The sequence below is a fragment of the Tupaia chinensis genome, unplaced genomic scaffold, assembly GCF_000334495.1.
Source record: "Tupaia chinensis unplaced genomic scaffold, TupChi_1.0 Scaffold000054_1, whole genome shotgun sequence".
NCBI lineage: Eukaryota > Metazoa > Chordata > Mammalia > Scandentia > Tupaiidae > Tupaia > Tupaia belangeri.
The window spans coordinates 7171665-7184140 of record NW_006159512.1 but is presented as its reverse complement, the minus strand read 5'-3'; the positions used below and the strand labels follow the sequence as shown (position 1 = coordinate 7184140).

General features: G+C 44.9%; 1 protein-coding gene across 2 annotated transcripts in view; it reads left to right on the top strand.

Annotated features, from left to right (window-relative positions):
- The window catches only part of GLT8D2 (glycosyltransferase 8 domain containing 2), a 40531-nt gene that overhangs the window by 10441 nt on the left and 17614 nt on the right, over positions 1-12476 (top strand). For both annotated transcript variants that reach the window (XM_006141417.3, XM_006141416.3), the window contains 3 exons: positions 4440-4486; positions 6895-6987; positions 11209-11380. In XM_006141417.3, the coding sequence (XP_006141479.1) occupies positions 4468-4486; positions 6895-6987; positions 11209-11380 (284 nt within the window). In that variant the 5' untranslated portion in view covers positions 4440-4467. The remainder of the gene's footprint in view (positions 1-4439; positions 4487-6894; positions 6988-11208; positions 11381-12476) is intronic.

The window sequence follows — 12476 nt, the reverse complement described above, 5'->3', positions numbered from 1 at the left end:
GAATGCACCTGCCCATGGGAGATGGTCACATCGCAATCCCTTCTCTCTTTCTCCCTCCTATGGAGATTTTGAGCATGCACACACATGCACCTTTTTCTTTTAATTTTAATTTTTAAAGAATTATTTATTTATTTTATGATGATTATTATTTTTTTTTAAAAATCTGCTATAGGGTACATGTGTTCATCGGAGAGAGACAGAGAGAGAAAGAGAGGGAAAGTGAGAAAGCAAGCTGCCAGGTCAGGGACTTAAACCCTGATTGGCCATGTGGGAGTCCTGCCTTAACTGCCATGCCACCTGCTGGCCCCACCTGGTGTGTTTTTCAAGCTACTGGCCCGATTCTCAATGAAGCAGTCAGCCCTGTGGGATCCAGTTGCTTTAAACCCCATGCCACATGCTTGTTCTGCTTACTTGTTTAAACAGATAATGCACAATACACTTACATGATTTAACATTCTGCAGGTGCCAAAGCTGCTGGTTATTGGCCAGAACACAGCAAGGGATCTGATCTAACCACTCATAGCTGGTCTCCATTTGAATCGATCAGTGCCCGAGGCCATATTAGTTATTAAATATGTTCACTCTAAGTCTTAGAAGAACATTGAAAAGTCTCCCGCTGTGCTGTGTCCTTCCTCTCCCTTTATTTTCCGTACTCTTTGGTATAGAGGCAGAGGATCTTTTAATACTAGGCTATACGAGGTTGCAAGGACGGTGGGCATTTTTTGGGAGGAGAGGGGTGGTTTGCCATAGGGTGTGTCTGCTCACTGGAGAGAGACAAAGAGAAAGACACTTTGGAGAACTCACTTCAAATTACACTAATTACGGGACCAGCAGTTAGCTTAATGTCTATGTCGCTGGACTCCCACGTAGTCAACCGCAGTTCGCGTCCCGGACCCAGTGGCTTAAACTCACACTGGGCGCGTGTGCATGCGTGCCCAAGATCCCGAGAGGAGAATGGAGGAGAAGGGATTGCGTCGTGGCCATCCCCTCTGGGGGGTGATTTCTCGCTTTCTATCTCTCTGTCTCTCTCTGTCTGTCTGGCGAGCGCACGTGCCCTATAGCAAAAACCTCTCCAAAAAAAAAAAAGAAAAAAAATTAGGCTAATTAGTGTACCTGCTTGTTACTTAATAAAGAAACATGTGGGGGAATTTCAAAAAGTTCATTGGAAAATGAAGTTAAAGTACAAGTTTATTTTAGTGCGAAAAACAATGAAATGTAGAGCTAGCAAGTGGCATAGTGGCCAAGGCGCTGGATTCCCATGTGGTCAATTGTGGTTTGAGTCTCGGACCCAGCAGCTTGAAACTCACTCCGGGTGCATGTGCGAGCATGCTCACAGTCCTGAGAAGAAAACGGAGAAGGGATTGTGGTGTGGCCGTGGTCCCTGGAGACTGATTTCTTGCTTTCTGTCTCTCTGTCTCTGGAGAGTCTGAGTGCCGTATAGCAAAAAAAAAAAAAAAAAAAGTCTCAAAAAAAAAAAGTTGAACTCGGGACCAGCAATTAGCGTAATGGCTATGTCGCTGGACTCCCACGTAGTCGACCGTGGTTCGAGTCCTGGACTCAGTGGCTTAAACTCACGCCGGGTGCTTGTGCATGCATGCCCAAGATCCCGAGTGGAGAATGGAGGAGAAGGGATTGCAGTGTGGCCATCCCCTCTGGGGGGTGATTTCTTGCTTTCTGTCTCTCTGTCTCTCTCTGTCTGGCGAGCACACGTGCCCTATAGCAAAAACCTCTCAAAAAAAAAAAAAAGTTAAACTCCATACTTGGGTCTTTCTTTCTTTTTTTTTGAGAGGTTTTTGCTACAGGGCATACATGGGTTTTTTATGACACATTTTCAATAAACTTTTTGAAGACTCCCCTCACATATCAGCTGTATCATGAAGCTGCCTCCCACCAATATTCTAGTGGATTTCTTTTTTATATATTATATATTATTTTGTAATTGGGGCATGAGAGTAGTGGTTAAGGGAAACAAAGCCTACATGACTAACTGAGTCAAATCACAGACCCTGTGGCTTGAAAAGCACACTGGGCAAATGTGCTTGTGAACTCAAAATCCCAACAGGGCAGCAGAATGGCAGAAAAGGGATTGGGGGTGCTCCCTTCCTCTCTCTATTCCGTCTGTGGCAAGCACCTGTGCCCTCTGACAATACAAACAACAATGACCAATTTTGTAATTAGCTCTCTCTGTAATACAATCTATATTTTTATAGCTTTCAAAAATATTCTAGGAGGGGGGTTATGGTTTTTATTGTTATAGTCTACTCAGCGAGAAATAAGAGGCCATCCAGACATAGCCAGACTTATGAGAGTTTATTAAGCCGGCAGCATACGGGGAGACTCATGTCTCTCAAAACCCCGCAGCCCCAAGGGAAAGGAGAAGGGTGCTTATAAAGACAAAGGTCACGATCAATTCTGGGTTGAGATGGTGATTACAGTGGGAACTGAGGAGAAGGTGAGGAGGAAACGGAGTGGGGTTCCCCTATGAAAGCAGTCACAGAAGCTGAATCAAGCAGGTTAGTAACTTCTAAGGGCACTCTCCAGACTTTGTTTAATGTTCCCATGGCTCCGGGCAGGGGTCTGGGCATTGGTAGTTACATTGGTTTCGGGCTAGTTAGCAAAGACAGTAAGACTATTACTCTATTTACTCTGGGAAAAGGAGGAAGCAAGTATAACAAAGTTCAAAGATGGAGGTGCTCCTGCTTCCTTCTCAGACTACCAAGAAATTCATGACTCGAAAGGTTATGATCCTTGCCGTCTGCCACAGATTTGCAGATTCCTATGAAATTGGCTCGCTTTGGTCTCATCCCCCTCCATCCAACGTCCTGTCCAGAATCCCCACGAATTCTTGCTGACCTACACCCTCAGGTCCAGCACCCTTGGGACTTCCTGCCTCAGCTACATCTCTCCCCTGTCTGCCTGTCGGAAGTGGGGGCATGGCGCCTTCCCCCACATTGTCCTCAGACACAGAGATACGTGTCTCTAGATCTGGGGGAGGAGCACTGTGGACTGTGGACATGAGGTGCGGACTAGGAAGTGCAGAAGATGGTGGAGGGTTGTGGACTGAGTATTGTACAACCCAGTTCTTGAAAAGTCCCTGGGCCCATCCGCCATGGGGAAAGAAGTTCTCATGGGTGAGTGACAGCCCCTCCATAGAACCTTACAAAACCTTTCTTCTTCTTCAAAAGTTTATTTCTTCCATGAGCAAGAGACACACAAAGAAAGAGATAGAGACAGAGACGGCATCCCCAACAGGGTCCTCCTGCCACAGTCCACCCCAGCTGCCCCCAGCCCCGACCATGGGCTCATGCATGTCTGGTGCACTCAGAAAGTCTCTGAAAGTGCCATGAGGATAGGAGGACCGGGCTGTCTTCCTTATGGTGCGACCTCCGTATATAGCCCAGTGCCAGGCTTATAATTGATTAGAATCTCAGTGAGTACTAATGAAGGAAGGAAGGAAGGATTGAATTAAATGTGAAGTGTGCCTCTCCACAGGGGATTCCTGAAGGTGTAAAAGCTTCCTTAGGAAAGGAATGAAGTGAAAGCAGGACAGACGCAGGGTTCCGTCTTAGACCAGCCAAGCTTCTCGTATGATCCTCTTCCAGTTAGTGCCACCTCCTCTGCCCATCCAGAGGCTGACCGGCTCTTTTTTGGAGAAGGTATAAAAAACACCTGAAGGGACCAGCAATCAGCAGTTGGCGTAATGGCTATGTCACTGCACTCCCATGTAGTCTACCGTGGTTCAAGTCCTGGACCCAGTGGCTTAAACTCACGCCGGGTCCACGTACATGCGTGCCCAAGATCCTGAGAGGAGAATGGAGGAGAAAGGATAGTGGCATGGCCATCCCTCCTGGGGGATGATTTCTCGCTTTCTGTCTCTCTGTCTCTCTGTCTTTTAGGGCTTGTGCCCTACAACAAAAACCTCTCAAAGGAAAAAAAAAACCCTGAAGATAGGAGTCAGCAAGGAACATGGTGGCTAAGGCACTGGACTTCCACATGGTTAACCGCAGTTCAAGTCCTAGACCCAGTGGCTTAAAAATCATACTGGGCACATGTGCGTGCCCAAAATCCCAAGAGGAGAAGGAGGAGAAGGGATTGGAGCATGGCCATCCTCCACTAGGGGTTGATTCTCACTTTTCCTTCTTTCTTGCTAAGGAGCACCTATACCTTGTGGCAAAAATATTAAAAACAAAAACAAACAGACAAACAAACAAATCCCTGAAGATAAAAGATTAGCTCCTGGAGGTCTTTTGTCAATTGTGTCCAGGCAGAGTTAGTTTTGAAGAAATATTTGTTTCCAGAAATTCTAGACTCCGAACAGTAAAGAATGATTGTATACTTCATGACTTACTGGATTTTCAAAGACATCGTAGTCCTTAACGCTTGTTGATGACTTCTGAGTTGGTTCTCTGCTAAACAAAATCTTATTCTTTAATTCACAGGTCACCATTCTTATCCACGTGAGCACACATGGCTCTGTTACGAAAAGGTAACATTGCAACTTTTGAAAATAATGATCAAAAATAGATATTTTGGATTTAAAAAAAATGTTTGACTTTCATAAGTAGTTTTCCTACAGGAAACTCTAGCATCATCATTTCAAGATCATTTCTACAGAAAGTCGTTAAGTCATTTGGTCAGAAATGGATTTATTGGGGAACCAGGAGATGGTGCAATGGTTATGTCCCTGGACTCCCATATAGTTTATTGTGGTTTGAGTCCCGGATCCAGCAGCTTAAAAACTCATGCCAGATGCATCTGTGTGGATGCCCCAAATCCTGAGAGAATGGAGGAGAAGGGACTGTGGCATGACCATCCCCTGGGAGGGTGGTTTCTCACTTTCTGTCTCTGTCTCTCTGGTGAGTGCATGTGCCCTATAGCAAAAAAAATCTCTCTTCAAAAAAAAAAAAAAAAAGAGGGACCAACAGTGAGTGTAATGGCTATGTCACTGGACTCCCATGTAGTCAATCACGGTTCGGGGCCCGGACCCGGTGGCTTAAAACTCACACCAGGCGTGTGTGCATGCGTGCCCAAGATCCCAAGAGGAGAAAGGAGGAGAAGGGATTGCGATGTGGCCATCCCCCCTGGGGGGTGATTTCTCACTTTCTGTCTGTCTGTCTTTCTCTGTCTGTCTGGCGAGCGCACGCGCTTTATAGCAAAAACCTCTCCAAAAAAAAAAAAAAGAAAATTAATTTAAAAAAGAGAGAGAGAGAGAGAGAGGAAAGAAATAGATTTAGCATGAGAAAGGCCATACAGTTTTATAAAGTTTACAGATATCTGGGGCCAGCAGGTGGTGTGGTGGTTAGAGGCGCTGAACTCCCACATGGGCAACCACAGTTCAAGTCCTAAACCTGGTGGCTTGCTTTCTTGCTTCCCCTTCTCTCTCTGACTCTCTCTGGTCAAATCAAAAATAATAATAATAATAAATAAACAAAGTTAAATTTAAAAATTCTTTTTAAAAGAAACTTACAAATATCATATACTTTCTTATTCTAAATAAATATTTATGTTCATGTCTAATTTAGTCTTAATAATTATATATATATATTAATTTATTTGTTTCTTCAGTGAGCAATAGAGACCCCCAACAGGGTCTTCATGCCATGAAGTCTCCCCAGCCTCAGGCAGCCTGGCTCCCAGTCACACATACCTACTGGCCTGAGTAAGGAGGTCCTGGGACACCATCGGGGGGCTTTCCCATGTGGGCCTAGTTGCATTACCACTGCTCCGTCACCTGGCAGTTATTTTTATTCTCATTCTGAAAGGGTCACCTCAAATTTTAAGACACATCGAAACCTGGATTTGCCCTGATTTTAAATTCAGCCGTTTGAGAAATTTAGAGGGAAACCTAGTAACCTGCGTCACTGTTATCCACATGGTAGGATTGTCTTGTATTCTTATTCTTTTTTACAGTTTTTCCAGAGGGCATATGTATTCCCCAGAGAGAGACAGAAAGGGAAGGAGAAAGCCTCCCCACCCCCTTGGGGAATGGTCACACAGCAAACCCTTCTCCTCTGTCTCTCCCTCCTTTCAGGAGTTTGGGCATGCACACCCACGAGCCTGGCACGTTCCTCAAGTCGCCGTGTCCGGGACTTAAACCGCACAGCCAGCCATGTGGGGTCTGGCTGCTTTAACACCAGGCCACAAGACTAGACCCACTCTGTATTTTGATTCTTAAAGAGCCATTTCAAATCTTTAGACTCCTGAGAACTAGTAGCTGAATTCACTGAGAAGCAATTTGTTCTGTAACAACTGAGAACATGTACGATGCTCATAATGGGCCCTGGCTCACGGGGAGTGTTATGTGAGTGTTGGCCAGTATTTGAAAACTATCGCTGATGCGCGGGGACGGGCTCCATAGGCAGCATCATGGAATGAGTGACTCCGTTGCAGCTTCTGCCATCGGGCTGCCTGGGATTGGCCCTGGACCTTCCTCACGACCTCTGGGTATCCGTACACAACAGCGTCCCAGGTTAACTCCAGCCTCCATGTGCTGTCTGCTTAACGAAAGGCCCACCGTGCCTCCAGTGCCATGGAAGGCATCTGCTCACACTGCCAGTCTGAACTTTCCCACGAGTCCAGGTTAATAGGAAAATCTTAATTTTTTTTTTAGGTTTTTGCCATAGAGCATGTGCAGTCGCCAGAGAGAGACAGTGAGAGGGAAAGTGAGAAATCACACATCCCTGCAGAAGAGAATGGCCACACAGCAATTCTTTCTCCTCCATTCCTCTCTTGGGGTTTTGGACATGCATGCACACACACACCTGGCATGATTTTTAAGCCACCAGGTTCGGGATTCGAACTGTGGTCAGCCATGTGAGAGTCCAGCACCTTAACTACTGTGCCACTTGCTGGCCCGATTAGAAAAACTTTAACATGTTCCCGTTTTTATTTCAGTTAACCAGGTATTGCTGTTCCTTCTGATCGTGACCCTTTGTGTGATTCTGTATAAGAAAGTTCATAAGGAGACTGTGCCCAAGAATGAAGCAGGTAAGCAACATGGATTCCACTGAGATAGGCTACGGGAACGTGGTTGGACATGTTCCTTTCAGTCCATTCCATAGCTAGGGTCAGAGAGCAGTGCCTTGGTCAGCTCCTAGGGACCGTGTGTAAAATATCACCTACGTGTAGGACATCCGCCCAAGGCCAACTTTGCAGCTGTGCTCTGGAGTAACCAGTGCTATTCAGGCTTCAGCATTGTGTACGGGTCACGTGGAGGACTGGCTCAAAAACTATGGGGCCCCACCAGAGACGTTTTCATCACGTTTGGGATGGACCTGAGGATTTGCGTTTCTGAGATGCTCCCAGATGATGCCGATGCTCTCTGCTTTTTTTTTTTTTTTGGAGAGGTTTTCGCTATAGGGCGCATGCGCTCACCAGACAGAGAGAGACATAGAGACAGAAAGCGAGAAATCACCCCCCAGGGGGGATGGTCACTCCGCAATCCCTTCTCCTCCATTCTCCTCTCGGGATCTTGGGCATGCCCACACACGCACCGGCGTGAGTTTTAAGCCACCAGGTCCGGGACTCGAAACACGGTCGACTACGTGGGAGTCCAGCAACATAGCCATTACGCTAACTGCTGGTTCCCGATGCTCTCTGTTCTTGAACCACATTTTTCAATGGGTGGCTCTACATCCCATCCCTTTGGGGCTACTCAATGATTTTGCTTATGAAAATTGCCCTCTTTCTCCCCATCAATGCACAAGACGCCTTATAACTCCCAACTCAGAAAACGATCCTTTGTTGTCCTCATGTCCTCTTCCAGCTGCACTGAGAGTCCTGTTTTCCTCCCTGGCAGTGATTTGCATAATATGGTAGCACAACTCCTTTATGACCCTAACACACACACAAAGTAAGCACCCACAAAAATTAGAAAATACTATTAATGCACTTATTTTATTTTATTTATTTTATTTATTTTAATTTGATCAGAGAGGGACAGAGTGAAAGAGAGAGGGAAAGTGAGAAAGCAAACCACCAGGTCTGGGACTCGAACCATGGTCAACTATGTGAGAGTCCAGTGCCCTCAATCACCGTGCCACCTGCTGATCCCCAAAGCTGGCATTTATTTCTGGTTATTTTTTAATTAAAAAATTTAATTTGAGAGACTGGCAGATGGCATAGTGGTTAAGGTGCTAGACTCCCACGTGGCTGATCACAGTTCAAATCCTGGACCTGGAGGCTTGCTTTCTCACTTTGCCTTTCTCTCTTGTTTCTCTCTGGTCAAATTAAAATAATAACAATAATAAATTAAATTAAATTAAAAAGTCTTTAAAAAATTTTTTTGTTTGTCATGGTGGTTGGGATGGATGGGTCTCATATGACCAACTGCATGGTTCAAGTCCCAGAGACAGTGGCTTGAGAAGCATGTTGGGTGCATGTGTGTACGTGCCCAAAATCCTGACAGGAAGAAGAGATGGAGGAGATGGGATTGTGGCATGACCTTTGCTTTCTCTGGAGAGCGCCAGAATGCTGTGGCAAAAAAAAAAAAATTCTGGAGAGATTTTTGCTTAGGGCACATGCACTCACAAGAAAGACAGAGACAGAGAGACAGAAAGTGAGAAACCACTCCCCTGAGGGGGATGGCCATGCCACAATCCCTTCTTCTCCCTTCTCCTCTCAGGATCTTGGGCACACATGCACATGTGCCCAGCGTGAGTTTAAGCCACTGGGTCTGGGACTCGAACCGCAGTCTACAACATGGGAGTCTAGTGACATAGCCATTACACCAACTGCAGGTCCCCTCTGTGGCAAATTTTTAAAAAAGAAAAAGAAACACACAAAATGAAGATCACTTAAAATACTATAACTATATATATATATGTATATATATATGCCCTTTTGTAAATACGAATGAAATTGGAGTCAAATACTAGAGAGGATTTTGTATTCTTTCCTCCCTTATCAATATACAAGAGGACTTCAAAAAGTTTGTGAAAAAATGAAATTAAGTACAAGTTTGTTTAGGTGCACAAATCTTTGAAGTCCGTGTATAGTCTTTTTTTTTTTTTTTTTGAGAGCTTTTTGCTATAGGGTGCGTGCACTCGCCAGACAGACAGAGAGAGACAGAGAGACAGAAAGCGAGAAATCACCTCCCGGGGGGATGGCCACGCCGCAATCCCTTCTCCTCCATTCTCTTCTCAGGATCTTGGGCACGCATGCACACATGCCCGGCGTGAGTTTAAGCCACCGGGTCTGGGACTCAAACCACAGTCAACTACGTGGGATTCCAGCGACATAGCCATTACGCTAACTGCTGGTCCCTATAGTCTTTTCATATTACATGCTTTCATGAAGTTTTTTATAACAACCCCTTGTATTATGAGCAGTCTCTCATGTAAATAAATATGTCATAGAAACAAAATTATCCTCGTGGTGGAAATTTCAGATCAGTTGTAAGCTGATAGAAAAGATGCAGCGAGAAGGAGAGGCTCTTCAATGTTTCTTAAAGTACGTAGAGCATAGTACCTGCTGGTCAGTTGCAATAAATGCTGTTTGATTAAAATATCACCTAGAACTATCTTGAGTGCCTGAGTGACAGAGGTTTTTGCAAAAAGGCATCTATAAAGAGAGAGAGAGAGAGAGCTTTTAAAATCAGATGGGCGGGCCAGCAGGGAGCATGGTGGTTAAGGCACTGGATTCCACATGGCAGACAGCGTAGTTCAAGTCCCAGACCTGATGGCTTGAAAGTCACACCGGGCATAAGTGTGTGCATGCCCAAAATCCCTAGAGGAGAATGGAGGAGAAGGAATTGTGGTGAGGCCCTCCCTCTGGAGGTTAATTTCTCACTTTCCCTCTCTTTCTCTGTCTCTGTCTGTGAGCACGCATGCTCTATGGCAAAAGCTTAAAAAAAAAAAAAAAAGATGAACATTTAGTAGGGGATAGTGTATACACTGGTAATTATTACTTTTTACACTGAGAGGTAGAATTGTGGTACCAGACTGATATTGTGGCATTGATGTTTTATGTCACAACTGGTGCTCAGAAGAATCATCCATTATTCATCTTGTATATTTGTCATGCTCCTTCATTTACCTCTTTGCTGTCAGTGCTTGAGAAGTTCGACTATAGTGTTCAGGGGAAACAAAATCTGATTTTATAGCCGTATCAGGAATGTACATACTCCAATTCATGGAAGAGCTGAGGACTGTCGAACAAATGAGGCTTTTCAGTTTTTCCTATGATTTTCAGTTCAGCTATGTATATCAGGCTATCTGATTAGCTCCTATAAGAGAGCTCCAAAATATTAGTGACTTAAACAAAAGTTTATTTTTTTTCTCTCAAGTGAAAGTCTACTAGGTCGGTTTCATAATCGTCCAGAGCAAGAGTCCTTCTGTTTTATGGTTTTGGTGTTCTCAATAGGAAGTTTCCATCTTGAGGTCTAAGGTGGCTGCTCTAACTCCTACCATCATATCAACATTCCAGCCAATGGGAAGGGGAAGAGGTAAAGCAGGGTAGGTGGTCCTTTGAAAAGCACACCAAATAGCTGCACACACTACTTCCACTAACATCTGATTGGTCTTGACCATATAGAACTGCAAAGGAAGCTGGGAAAATAGTGGGAGAGGTTGGCTGTGTTCCAACTAAAATTCCAAAGTTCAGAGAGAGGAAAAGTCCCCTCTTAGGTGGGGATGGCCTTGCCAATCCCTTCTCCTCCATTCTCCTCTAGGGATTTTGGGCGTCCCTGTATGTGCTGGGCATGATTTTTTTTTCAATTCTATTTATTTATAGGGCACGTGTGTGCGCCAGAAAAAGAGACAGAGAGACAGAAAGTGAGAAATCACCCTCCAGGAGGGATGACCATGCAGCAATCCCTTCTCCTCCATTCTCCTCTTGGGATCTTGGGCACACACGCACATGTGCCTGGCGTGAGTTTAAGCCACCGGGTCCAGGACTTGAATCGCGGTCAACTACGTGGGAATCCAGCAACATAGCCATTATGCCAACTGCTGGTCCCTGGGCATGATTCTTAAGCTGCCAGGTCTAAGGCTGGAACTGCACAGTAGATTCTGTGTGATCCAGCTGCCCTAACCACACCACCTACTGCCCCCTAAGTTCCTTCCTCAGGGAAGGAGAGACTGGATATTGGCGGACCACCAGCAGACTCCCTGCACTGTGCTGTCTTCGCTTAGGAGTGTGGAAGATGGTTAAATGGGCTGTTCTGTGAAATTCCTTCATGTTCCAAGTCCCTGATTTTGATGTTTCCAGATGATGACGCTGAGACTCCTGAAGAACCGGAAGAGGAGATCCCCGTGGTGATCTGTGCCGCGGCGGGAAGGATGGGAGCTGCCATGGCTGCTATCAATAGCATCTACAGCAACACCGACGCCAACATTTTATTCTATGTCGTCGGACTCCGGAACACTCTGACTCGAATCCGGTAATTTGTGTACTACAGACTTTGGTGCTTTCTATTTTTTTTTTTTAAGTTTTTATGAAGAATTATTTTGTTTAACTTTATTTGTTATTATTTTTTATTTGACCAGAGAGAGACAAAGAGAGAAGATAGTGAGAAAGCAAGTCACCAGATCTGAGACTTGAACCACAGTCGACCATGTAGGAGTTCCAGCACCCCTAACAGCCACACTGCCTGCTGGCTCCGCCTTCTGTTTCTTTTTAATCTTTTTTATCTTTCTTTCATTGGATTCCCTTCCTTTCTGGAGTGGTAACTGTTATTGGAATTAGTAAGAGGATGTCCTGAGGTTTATACGATGACCTGACAGATGCGTGGCCTAGCTAAGGCAATGTCAGCAAAGCCTCATTAATCCCATAAGGCAGTGCAGCATTCTACAGCAGCGAATTGTCTAATGAGCTAAAGAACCTCAGTCCATAAGCAGATTATATGAAAACCATTCTCAAATGCTTTCCGTTTTCTTTGGTCTCTTAACCTGAGAGGGTAATCTGATTTAAATTCATCACTAATGATGATGTTTGAAATGCAAATTTATATCATTTTTCCATAATACTGTTTGAGTTGATCTTTTCCCTGTCACTTACTATACTAAAAGATAAAGTTAGATTAAGAAGAAATAAGCAGCTGAGACCAGCAGTTGGTATAATGGTTATGTCTCTGGACTCCCATGTAGTTGACCACAGTTCAAGTCCTGGACCCGGTGGCGTAATCTCACACTAGCGCATGGATGTGCCTGCCCAAGATCCCAAGAAGGGAATGGAGGAGAAGGGATTGTGGCGTGGCCATCCCCCCTGGGGGGTGATTTCTTACTTTCTGTCTCTCTGTCTGTCTCTGTCTTTCTGGCGAGCACACGTGCCATATAGCAAAAACCTCTCCCCCGACCAAAAAGAAAGAAAAAAGAAAGAAAGAAAGAAAGAAAGAAAGAAAGAAAGAAAGAAGCAGAAAATCAAAATATGAGTATATTATTTATTTATTTTTTTGAGAGGTTTTCGCTATAGGGCGCGTGCACTCGCCAGACAGACAGAGAGAGACAGAGACACAGAAAGCAAGAAATCACCCCCCA